The sequence below is a fragment of the Lonchura striata genome, chromosome 15, assembly GCF_050655825.1.
Source record: "Lonchura striata isolate lonStrDom1 chromosome 15, ASM5065582v1, whole genome shotgun sequence".
In the NCBI taxonomy this organism is placed as follows: Eukaryota; Metazoa; Chordata; class Aves; order Passeriformes; family Estrildidae; genus Lonchura; species Lonchura striata.
The window spans coordinates 11644762-11657268 of NC_140717.1; the positions used below are offsets into that span (position 1 = coordinate 11644762).

The window sequence follows — 12507 nt, forward strand, 5'->3', positions numbered from 1 at the left end:
CTGTACACAAGTGTGATCTAAAGGGGACTTGTAAGGAATTTGCTCTTTTTCTGGAGGATTTTTAATCACTGAAGAGAAAGGAGAATGATTTCTGTCTTTTACCTTTACATGTAGACTGAGGAATGTCAGGGGAAAAGAATCTGCTGAGATTTTGGGTCTTTTGGGATTTTCCACCCTCAGTCCTTTCTAAATACTCTCTGAGCAATCTGAAAATGTGCTGTAAGACAACTTATCCTGTATTTCCAAGCTGCAGTTGATGCAGCCATGTTTAGCAGCTACATCATGTCCTTGAAAAGCAGTTCTATGATTTTATGGCAAAATCTGAAGCACGGGGTTGTTGCTGTGGTTTTTATTCAGTTCATACAATTCAAGAGTGTTCTACGTTGAATTGTGTCTTAATAAAGTCATTGGGAAACGATTTTCTTTGAAGTTTTGTAACTTTTAATTAAAGTTTCTACTTGCTTGAATTGATATGAAAAATTAATTGTCATCAACAGCATGTAATTGTCAGGAAGCAGAGATTATCCAGAGTGATGGCTGCAGACATTTTATTCCTGGGAGCCTTCTCTTCTCCTTGTTGCCTGCTGTGGGCAGAATTCAATGTGCAAACCCTACCACAAACAGAGTTCTGGCATGCACAGTAGTTTGGAAGATTATAATGATAATGTGTCAAGCCCGGGTTTTGGAGGCAGATTTTCAGTTGTTTCCACTTGAGGCATCACCTGCATGAGGACCCTTCATGTGAGTTAAGTGAAACCCTGTGCTGCTGTCCCTGTTTCCTCAGCAGAGGCTATTTGAGGTCCCAGCCCCTGGCAGCAGAGCCAGGAGGGTGCCTGCTGTGAGGGGCTGTGATTTCTTTGCAGTGCACCTGAAGACAGTCTGGAGGTATTTCTGCCACTGCCCTGTGCCTTTTTTTTTTTGCTAGTATGCTGGTACTTGTTCTGATAACTTGTTTTGGTGCTATTTCCCCACTTTTGCTAGTTATGCTGTATTTTTTAAAAACCTCTCAGCAGACAGCAGCACAGCCCCAGATGTGCTGCTGTTGCCCTTTAGGGACAATATCTGCCGTCCATGCTTCAGAGCAGCCTTGGATTTCTAATTGCTATAAGCACAGGAAGCCCTAATTTAATTTAAAAACTTTATTCCTCAGGTTGGAGACTTGTTTCTTTCCTGAACCCCATCTACCTTTATTCTTCAATTTTTCTCTCTAAAATTACATGGCTTTCTGGTTTAGAATTGCACATCCAAGACACACAAGAAAGATGAAGTATTTGTTGAACCTGAGCAACAGAGCTTCTCCAATCCCAACTAAAATCTTGATAGGCTTATTTACAAATTTCTCTTTTATAAGCTTGGCTTTAGCACCCTCTAGAACAACACCTAATACTGTTGCTCCTTCTGCAATAGTCTCTGTCTCCCTTGTTTCTCACACAGTCCAAGGTAAATTAAAGAAATGTGATTATCAGGACTTCTGAAGAACCCAGTAGTCACTGGCTAAACTATACCGTAAAAAGAACTGAGTTGCATCAACATGGGAAGTCTCTGAAAAAGACTGGAAGCAAAATAACCATAATTGAAATCTGAAATCAGCAACTTCATAAAGAAGTAAGCGAAGAGGCGGCTCTTTGTAAATGATGATCTAAAAAGTGTTCTGGGTTGTGAGACCTCATTTCAAATGTATTCATTAAATAATATTTGAATCATTTAACAGTTTGAACTCTACTGCACTGCTAATATCTTCAGGGGATTTTTTTTCTTCAGTAACAAAGGTGCCTTTGTTCCCGCTCAGTGCTCGGGCTGTGCCTTGGATATTAGTTGGAAACCTGATCACCCAACATCACTCCGAGGCTGAGAGTACAATGTGAGTCGTCTGCAACCCGGATTAAATCAGGCCCTTTGTACAGATGCTGAGGGGCCGTGATGGAGGAGCGATGGTTGTGGGCAGCAGGAGATCCTTAACCCTTTGTGCCTCTGGTGGGAGATGGGAGGTTTGGGGGAGGCTGTCAGGCGAGGGCCAGGGCTGCCGGGCCAGCCAATAGTGCCAGAGTAACTCCTGCTGGAAAGCAAATCATTCTCTAGGCAGATCAGGTGAATTCATGCTGCTGGACTGCCTTGGGATGCCTCTTCCCTACGGTGTGTGGGCAGGGGCACTTGATTTAAATTGGAAAAGTCAGGACTGTGAGCCAAGGTTCACCAGTGGCTGAGGAACGCACGTCGTGCCGTTCAACCTTATGAAGTACCACGATTAATAATAAACACAGGAGCAGCTTTATTTGCCTGGTGGTTTGAGTTCTGGCCCCTGTGGTCTCGAGCACCCCTGTCACCCCAGGACGTGCAGTGTGTTCTCCAGCAGAGCCAGGAGGTCACGGGCCGAGGGCAGGGAGCCCTGAGCCAGCATCCCCAGCCCTGAGGGCCGGAATGGGATGGACGGCGGCGGTCAGCAGGGCACCGCGGAACGCGGGGGATGCTCAGACACAGCCCTGCGGGAGGTTCTCCAGGAGAAGCCAGCCTGGTCCCCAGTGGGTGCCCTCCTGAGAACCAGCCTGGTCTCCAGTGGGTGCCCTCCTGAGAACCAGTGACTTCCAAACCTGCCCCCAATGGCCCAGCTGCGCCCAGCAGGGACGGAGGCAAGGACAGGATGGGACCCTGGCATGTGGCATCCCTGGGGATGGCAGGATGAGGAGAGGAACCACCAAGTGCTCTCGTGAAGTTAATTCTTAGGGGAAATTAAGTCATCAGGACTTTATAAAACACCCTCTGGCTCTCTCTTTTCACAGGAATTCAATTTATAAGATGATGAAAAATGAATTAACTTTGGTGGTTTTCTGGCATCACCCACAGTGAGCCAGACTTTCCAGATGCTCAAAGATTGTTCTTGCTCCACCACACTTTATATAAATTCCCACCTGGTTCAAGTTTAGGAAAACAGCAGAACAAAGTTGGGTCACACAAACTCCACCATAAAACACCAAGTAGAGTTAAACACTGATTAGCTGTACAGAGAGGTGCCATTTTGTTATTTATGTTTCAGTGAGCTATTTTAGGAAACATAAAACTTCTAATTTTCCTGTAGTCAAACTAATTCACTATTTCTGTCTATATATATATATATATATAATTTTTTTAATATCCCTTTCCCAATACCTGATCCTACATGTGTGTTTGTGTGTTTTAGGGATGGGAATTTGAAGGGGAAAAGTAAAATCCCAAGCAGTGAACTGTGCTATGGACTGGAAAAATTGCTTTAAGATTTCCTATGTTTTTGCTAATGTACACTCCCAGTGTTGTATGATTTTAGCACTATCCTGTTTTTCAGTCATCTGAAATTATATGTTCAATATAAACATATTTTTGGTATTCATTATATGTACACAAAAATGCCCCATGTGCTGCAAAAGTTTTCACCAAAGTGGCATAAAGGGCACCCAATATACTAAATTGGCAAAAAAAAAAAAAAAAAAAGCTTTTTGCAGCAAAGAAAACTTTACTGATATTGTGAAAATGTCATTATCCACACTGAGAAACCTGTAAACCCAAACAGGAAACATACACAGCTTAAGGTTGCAGACATGTAAAGGAACTAAGCCCAATTGAACCAACCTGGCAGAAGAACCAAACAGGAAAATCCCTGTGAAGGACTAAATTCTGAAATTGCTGTCTATCCCTATCGGAAATGGCTGAGGTAATTTTAGTCCCTTAACTCTGTTTATTCAGCTATGCATTTTTAAAAATGGGAAGCAGTAAAGTATCTGAAGGGATTTGGTTCAGTCTTTTCAGAAACCACATTGTTAGTAAAACTAAGCATGAAATTTTTACACCGGCAAGGTGAATTTCCCAGAAACCGAATGCAAATCAGGTTTCACAGATGAAATTGTCTTTAATCTCAATTACAAACCATTTCACCTCCAGACACTCAAACAGGGAAGGACAAGCAGTGGCAGAGGTCGGATCTGGAATTGCCTACAAGTCGCTTTTTAGCTGGTGCCTCTTAGCAATGTGACCGTGCTGGCAGCAAATCCCTGCAAGGCACCATGTGCAGGGCAGCTCTGCCTCCTCTGGGCACAGCTTGGTTTGGGACCTGCACACAACAGAGCCCTTCCATACCCAAAAATCCTTCTGTTCTCAGGAGCTCGAGCAGATGCAGGCAGGCAGACATCCCCAGCTCCCTTTACCCGGGAGCTGGCTCTGCGCTCCCTGCACTCACAAGCTCATCTTATGATTTTACACATTTGCCTCCTGCGCCTGTCCCACCACCACGTTTGCTGTAGTTTGAGAGACAGGAGGTACGATAGTTTCCCTAAACTGTTCCAGGCAGAAATGCTGAAAACTTTCCTGAAAATGTCAGCTGCCGGATTTGGAGACCTGTCCTTGAAAATATTACAATTTCTTTCACCAAATATCCCTGCTAGGAAGGGAAATCCCTGCCAAGAGAAACCCATCAGCTCTTTAGTGAAGTGGCTGTTGGGAGCCTCTGCTCCAGGGACACAGCCCATCACCAGGCTGTGTGACATGGAGCAGGGGTTGGTGGCACCACAGAAGACAAGGGAGTGGCTACAAATGAAGTACCTGAAGCTGCACTAAAGACAGGATTCCTTTGGAGAGCTGGGAGTGCAAACACCGCAGGGAAGTGAGCTTGGGTTCCCTCCATGTCAGGGTTTAAGAGGCTCTTGCTAAGGGCTGGCTGAGCTAAAGTGTCTTGAGCATATGGGCTTATTTTGTGCAGTTTCTGTGGTGGTTTCTTCGTTGGATTTTCAGTGGTAATGAGCCCACACAGTAGATTGCTGGAGGGAGAAAAAATCATTCTGAATAGGTTTGCTGAATAATTATGAACTGAGCTGAACTCTTACATTTGCTTACTAATTGTATGGTCCGTGATGTTTTATGTATGATGCATTCATTTTGTTAAAAAGGATTTTTTTTTCTTTTTTTTTGCTGAGCAGCAACTTTTCTAAGTGCAAGTTAAACTGCCACAGTGGAAAGAGCTGGATTTAAGTCTGATGAATTGATGTTGTTTGAAATATTTTTTTTAAACATCAGTCCCACTATTTGGTTTTCAGAGCTTGCAATATGAAACCCAAAATTGTGCTATTGTCTGGAGAGTTGAAATAAATGAATCCCCTCAACTTTGGATTTGGCAGGCACAATTACTATTGTTAATTTAGAAAATAATCCCCAGCAGCTACAACTATTTAAATAATGCCTTTCCTTGCTTCTCCCAAGACCCTAAGAATGAAAGTAAAAATATGTTTTGTAAAATACACTTTTCACTGCTTGGTCTGATTCAGAGAGGCTTCTTTCTCCTTTGCTGGGGACTGCGACCCTCTGTGACACAGGTGACCTGACAGTGCTGGCCACAGCCCAGGGCCACGCTCCCAGCCCCGTGCTGGACACCGGGAGCTGTGGGGCAGGTTGGCAGCCCCAAGACACATCTCGGGTTAGGAACAGGCTGAGCCACCTTCCCACACGCACACCACGGGCCAGCAGAACCTCGCAGCTGTATCCGACCTTGCCATTCCGAGCAGCTCGCTGTTTTTACTGACAGAATACTTAGGCTGAGTTTATTTCCCTGTTTGCCATTGTCCAGCTATAGACACCATGTGGCTCCCACCGAAGTCCGCAGGAGCGATGCTGGGCGAGCTGGGCCAAGCCATGGGTGATGAGATTTCCCGTGCAGCGAGACTGCGGCGGCTCCGGGGGGAGCGGGGCTGGGCCCGTGACTCGAGGCGCGGGCTGCAGCCCCGGGGACGCCGCTGGGCTACGGGCCGGTCTGTGCCCGTGGCGAGCAGAGCTCGGCAGGGAGCGGCGGCATCCCGGGGCGGTGCGCTGCCCGCCCAGCGCCCCCCGAAAAGCGGCACGACGGGCCGAGGAAGGGAGTGGCGGCGGCGCCGGTGCCCCAAGACGAATCCGGGCAGCCGCTCTCGGCGACCGCGCCCGACCCTGCCCTTCTGCGGCGAGGAACGCGCGCGGGTCCCGGCCCGCCCCGTCCGGCCCGACCGCCCGCCGCCGGGGCGGAACGGGGGCACGGACCCCGGCCCGGAGCGGGGGCGGCGGAACGGGGGCACGGACCCCGGCCCGGCTCGGGGGCTCTCCCCGCCGCCGGGGCAGAACGGGGGCACGGACCCCGGCCCGGAGCGGGGGCGGCGGAACGGGGGCACGGACCCCGGCCCGGCCCGGGGGCGGCGGAACGGGGGCACGGACCCCGGGCCGGAGCGGGGGCGGCGGAACGAGGGCACGGACCCCGGCCCGGAGCGGGGGCGGCGGAACGGGGGCACGGACCCCGGCCCGGCCCGGGGGCTCTCCCCGCCGCCGGGGCGGAACGGGGACGCGGACCCCGGCCCGGCCCGGGGGCTCTCCCCGCCGCCGGGGCGGAACGGGGACGCGGGCACGAATCGAGCAGAGCGCGGGGCCTCCGCGCCCGGCGGAGCCGCGGAGGGCGCCAGGGGGCGCTGTGCCCGTTCGGAAGAGCCGCTCCGACGGCGCGCACGCAGGCGCAGAGGGGGCGCGACGGCGGCGGCGGCGCTGGGGGAGCCCCGGGCGCGGAGCCGCCTCTGACCCGGAGCCGCGCCGGGTGCGGAGCCGGGCTGCGGGGCGCCGGCCGGGGCAGCCGTCGGTCCGGACCGCTGGCCCTATACAGGGGCCGGCGGCCTCGTCTCTCCCTCAGTCTCTGCCTCCGTTGCCGCCGTTCCCGTAGCGAGGAGCGAGACATCCCCTTCGTTCCTTTGTGCCGCGGTCGCGCCGCGCGTGCTGCGTTTTCCACCCCGGTGCCCGCCCCGCAGCTCGAGCCCCGCGCCCCCCTCTTTCCCCCCCTTGTCACTTCGCTAAGTAATAATTTCCACGTCCAATTCCATTTCTTCGCCAGTTCTGAAATCTCCAGGCCATCAGCAAGGAGGATAGTTCACATGAAAACTAATTACACAAAATCAATATTTAATCACAGCGCAGCATCCTGATCCTGCAGAAAAAAATCCCGTTAAAACTCTCCTGCCATATACAAACAGTCCTCAGCCGCTTATTTATAGATCTCATTTTTTTTAGATGGGAGCAATATTCATTACTATTTCTTTAAACTATCGACATGTGCATCCGCGAGCACCTGAAGCACCGTGTCCCGCCGGCGATCTGTGGGCCCCCTGGCCCGGTGGGTGTTAGTCCCTCCGGGGGAACGGGGTAGTGACTTCCCCCGCTGTCGCAGCGCCCGCTCCCCGCGAGGCTCCGTGCGGTGCCCTGCTCGGGGCGGGCCGGCGGGGCCGCTCCTGTTCCCCCGGGCTCGGGGCTGCCGGGCGGGTTTCGCCCCGGCGGGCAGCGCAGCAGTTGGCTCCCCACACCCGCCACTTGGTGTCAGCTCCGGTGGCCCCCGCCCCGTTTCGGGACCCCGCTCCGGGACCCCGAGGTACCGCGTACCTCCCCGTCCGGCCGCGCTCCGTGCGCCGCGGGAGCAGCGGCGCCGCCGGGCACGGGGGGCGGTGCGGGGCGCGGTGCGGGCGGGGCACGGGGCCGGCGGCGGAGCCACCTTAACGGCAGCCCCGCCCCGGACCGCGGCGCTCATTGGCGCAGCCCCGATGGCTGAAATTCATCGCTGAAATGCAAAACTTGTTGCTGCTCCGCCAGCGCTGGGTGAGAGCGCGGCAGCGCGCGGGGAGCGCGGCGCAGCCCTCGCAGCGCCCGCCCGGCCCCGCGCCCCGGCCCCGCCGCCGCCGGAGCGCTGCGAGCCGCGGGAGCGCACGGCCGGCCGGCGATGCGGCGCGCAGCTCCCGGGCGCCGGAGCCTGTGAGCGGCGGCGCGCCGCCCCGTCGGCTCTCGGGCGGCAGTGAGCGGCGAGCGGCGGGGTGAGCGCGGGCGAGCGGCCGGTGCCGGCGGCGCGGCAGGATGTGAGCGGGGGCGGCCGAGTGGCGCGGAGCGGAGCAGCGGGGAGCGGCGGGCAGCGGGACGGCGGAGCGGCGCGGAGCAGCCATGCCCTGCTGAGGAGCCGCGCAGGATGTTCGGGCTGGAGCAGTTCGAGCCGCAGAACAGCGGCCGGAGCGGCGGGCAGGCGGAGCGGGGCTTCGGCCAGCCCGGACTGAGCATGAGCGCGCACTTCAAGGCGCCGGCCTTCCCCGGCGGCGGCCCAGCACCGGCGGACCCGGCCCTGGGAGCGCTGGGCGAGCCGCCCCTCTTGGGCATGAACATGAGCCTGGCCGGGGACGGCTACGGCTTCCCGGGTCGCGGCCCCGCCGAGCTGCACGGCGGCGGCATGCAGCCGCCCGTGCACGGCTTCTTCGGCGGACAGCAGCCGCACGGCGGCCCCGGCGGCGCCCCCCACCCGCACCAGCACCCCCCGCACTTCGGCGGCGGCTTCGGGCCCGACCCCGGCGCCTCCTGCGTGCACGGCGGGCGCCTTCTGGGCTACAGCGGTGCGCTGGGCGGGCAGACGGCGTTCGCCGACGGCTACGAGCACATGGCCGAGGGCCAGGGTGGCGAGGGCTTCGGGCAGCAGCGCCCCGGGACCTTGCCCGATTTCCAGCACCACGGCGCCGGCGCCGCCAGCCACGCCGTGCCGGCGCCCTGCCTGCCCCTCGACCAGTCCCCCAACCGCGCTGCCTCCTTCCACGGGCTGCCGGCGGCCGGCTCCTCCGAGCCCCACGGCCTGGAGCCGCGGCGGCTGCCGGCGCAGGGCGGCGTGGACTCGCTGGAATACAATTACCCTGGCGACGGCCCTGCCAGCCACTTCGAGCTGCCCGTCTTCTCCCCGTCGGAGCCGGAGGGGCAGCTGCCGCACTACGGCGGCGGGCGGCAGGTGCCGGCGGGCGGCAGCTTCGCGGGGGCGCCCGCCCTGCCCCGGGCGCCGGGCATGGCCGTGGCCAAGGCGCACCCGCCGCAGCAGCACGGCGTCTTCTTCGAGCGCTTCGGGGGGGCGCGGAAGATGTCGGCTAGTCTGGAGCCGGGGGCAAACGCCAGGCACCCGCTGATGCAGCAGCAGCAGCAGCAGCAGCCGCCACCACCACCGCAACCACCGCAGCAGCCGCCGGGCTTGCTGGCCAGACAGAACTCCTGCCCGCCAGCCATCCCTAGGCAACAGCAAACAGAAGCCAACGCTCCCAACTCCAACCTGCAGGACAATGGGCCCATAATGCAGAACCAGCATGCACAGTTTGAATACCCTATTCACAGACTGGAGAACAGGAATATGCATCCCTACACCGACCCCGTGTTTAATATGCAGCACCCTCCTCCGCAACAGCCACCAAATCAAAGACTGCAGCACTTCGATGCCCCCTACGTGAGCGTCGCCAAGAGGCCGCGGTTTGACTTCCCCAACACTCCTGGCGTCGAGCGCTGCGCCTCCTGGGGCGGCGGCATGCACGGCCCGGCCATGGAGAGTCACCTTTCCCCGACGGCCTACCCTGGCCTGCCGGGCGAGTTCACCCCGCCGGCACCCGAGGCTTTCGGGGGCCCATTGCCACACGGCGGCCCCGAGCACCCGGCTCTGGCGCAGCGCCAGAACGCGGCCCTGGTGATGAAGCAGATGGCCTCGCGAAGCCAGCAGCGCCTGCGGCCGCCCAGTCTGCAGCAGCTGGGGCATCACGGCGAGGTGGGCGCGCCCGGCAGCCTGCCCCCGCCAGCCTTCGAGCGGGAGGCCGGTGGCGGCCGCAGCTTCGAGGCGCCGGCGCCGCACCTGGCCCCCGACAGCGGCTGGTTCGCGGGGCCGCCGCCGCCTGGGGAGCTGCTGCCGAGGCGCCTGGCAGCGCCCGGGCTGCCAGCCGAGGCAGCCCCCCACGAGCTGGGCCTGCAGCCGGGTGGCCCCGCCGTGCTCTTCCGGCCGGGTGCCGGTGGGCTGGGGCTGCAGGAGCCCTTGCGGATGCCAGGCGAGGGGCCAGCGCAGGCCCTGCCGTCGCCCGGCGTCCATCCTCCCTTCACACCCACGATGGGTGGCCTCTCGCAGCTGCAGTCACCAGGCAGCGGAGTGGCACTGCCCAGCGGCCCCGCTGAGCGCCGTGGCCCCACCGACTTTGCCGCTCAGCCTGGCTTCCCCTTCGGGGCGGCGGCGCGGCAGCCGGCGGCCCACGGGGCTGCCCCTGCCCTCAGCGCCTCGCCGGGTGCCTACCCACCGCCCCCGCCCGAGTTTCCCCCGCCACCCCCACCACGGCCCGCTGCCAGCAAGCTGGGTGCCCTCTCGCTGGGCTCCTTCAGCAAGGCGGCCAGCAAGGACAATGTCTTTGGGCAGAGCTGCCTGGCCGCCCTCTCCACTGCCTGCCAAAACATGATCGCGAGCCTGGGCGCTCCCAACCTCAACGTCACCTTCAACAAGAAGAGCCCGGCCGAGGCCAAGCGCAAGCTCAGCCAGGCCGAGCCTGACCCGCCACCTGCTGCCCCGGACTACTTCCCGGCTGGGCCGCCAGTGGGTGGGGGTGGCACGGGCAAGGCAGCGGGCGCTGCCCCGCTGCTGCCTGCGGAGAGCAGCCTCTCACCCGGCTACGCGCTGGAGCCGGTGGCCGGCGGCGAGGGGAAGGCGGGTGGCGGGCGGGGTCGGGGTCGTCGGAAACGGGACAGTGGGCACGTCAGCCCCGGCACGTTTTTTGACAAGTTCTCAGCTGCCGAGGGCGGGGGAGCCGGTGTCAGCCCAGGGCAGCCGGCAGTGCCGGTGGCGGCGGGGGCCCCGCCGGGGGCTGCGGGCGCCGAGCGCGGTGGGGGCACCCCTCACGACAAGCCCCTGACCTCACCGTCCTGGGGCAAGGGCAGTGAACTGTTGCTGGCGGAGCAGCCCGACCTCATGTCCTCCCTGGACAGCGGCATCCAGAGCGTGACCAAGTCAGACGGCAGCTCCCCGCACGTGGACTTTCCCGACGAGGTCAGCACCAGCTATGGCAACGAGGACGAGGTGTCCTCCAGCTCCGACAATGCCACCTCCAAGCCCACCCGTAGCCCGCTGCTGGGTGGTTCGCCCAAGCTGCCCCGTGGGGAGCACGCACTTCTCAACGGACAGAAGCCCCTGGCCCTTGGCCTTCTCAGTACATCTACCTCGACCCCCGACAGCTACGGGCTCAGCACCACGGCGGGCGCTCACCCTGGCACGCCAAGCATGGAGCAGGTGCGGACCCCCACAAGCACCTCGGCCCAGGATGAGATCCATCCCCTGGAAATCCTGCAGGCGCAGATCCAGCTCCAGCGGCAGCAGTTCAGCATCTCGGAAGACCAGCCCTTGGGGTTGAAGAGCAAGAAGGGGGAGTGTGCGGGGCAGAATGGGGACAGCGACCTGGGCAGCTGCTGCTCGGAGGGTGTCAAGGGCACCATGAGCACCATCGACCTGGACTCCCTGATGGCAGAGCACAACTCCACCTGGTACCTGCCTGGAGAGAAGGCCCTGATGGAGGGGCAGGAGGAGGACAAGCCCATGGCGCCCTGGGAGAAGCCCAAGCCCCCGAACCCCAGCAAAGAAGGTATCAGTTGTCCCACAGGGGTGCTGGCACAGGGGTAGGGGTGGTTGTGGGCTGCTCAGGGAAGAGGACATGGTGAGGCTGCAGCTCTGGTACTCTGGGCACACACAGGCTCCACCCCTGGTGAGTGCCAGGCACCTTCTCAGTCTGGGCTGGGGCTGCAGGATGCAGGGTACTGGGTGGCTCTGATGGGGGGTGGGCAGTGTCAGGGACAAAGTGTCTGCTGCCTGACTGGCCCAGGTGACAACTGCCCATGGCATCTCTGCCCTGTCCCCATCATGCCTCCTAGAGAATGGCAGGTGGGAGTGGTGAGCAGAGGGGCTCCCAGTCAGGCTCACCTGTGCTTCTGGGTCTGGGATGCTGCAGAGAGGAACTGCAGCCTGAGGTTTTGATGAGGGGGCTCCTGCAGGGTCCTACTAAGCATGGGGTGCTGAGGAGGGGGCTCCCACAGACCCTGCTGCCATCTGAACCTTCCAGCCACTTTCCCAGAACTATGACTGAGGTTTTCCCTGTCCACAAAAACATGAATCTGGTGGTAGCTCTGCTCCTTCAGGTCCAGGTGCCCCCTGCTTGCATTTGGAGCCCACAACAGTATGATACTGAGCTGAACGGCTTGTAACTAATTATTTTTGATTTAACTGAAAGGCAGTTTAAAATAAGGCTCTGGGTCTGTTAGTGTAAAACTTGCTTAGTTGACTGATGTTTAATTTTGACATTAGTTGTCATTTTTGATCCTTCCTTGTGTCCAAAGGGCATCATAATTCCCCAGGCTTAGAAAAAAATATTTTAATGGAAAACCCTCTATTATAAAAGCTGTTTAAGATAAGGATGATTATAGATTCAATTGGTTTCTATTTTATCTTATCAAATTCCTATTTTGCAACCTGCCTAGCTGTATATGTGATTGTTACAACGGGTGCACATGCTGTACCTGCTATCTGAGGGCAGGCAGGTTGGTTTTGGTGTGCTAGAAATACATGTGTGCAGGTTACACAATATAAACTCATTATTTGTGCCTAGGAAAGGTGATATTCTGATACTACAGTGTAGTTTGAAATAGTTTTCATTTTCTCTGGTAGTAGAGACTGACTTTTTA

The 12507-nt window shown here is 58.2% G+C and overlaps 1 protein-coding gene across 2 annotated transcripts in view; it reads left to right on the forward strand.

The window, feature by feature from the left end:
• The first annotated feature begins 7717 nt into the window (after positions 1–7717).
• Positions 7718–12507, forward strand: part of MN1 (MN1 proto-oncogene, transcriptional regulator) — a 34654-nt gene continuing 29864 nt past the window's right edge. Inside the window, exon 1 of one of the 2 annotated variants that reach the window (XM_085593176.1) lies at positions 7718–11414. In XM_085593176.1, coding sequence (XP_085449302.1) covers positions 7976–11414 — 3439 coding nt within the window. In that variant the 5' untranslated portion in view covers positions 7718–7975. The remainder of the gene's footprint in view (positions 11415–12507) is intronic. The other variant, XM_021544725.4, reaches the window with a different exon arrangement.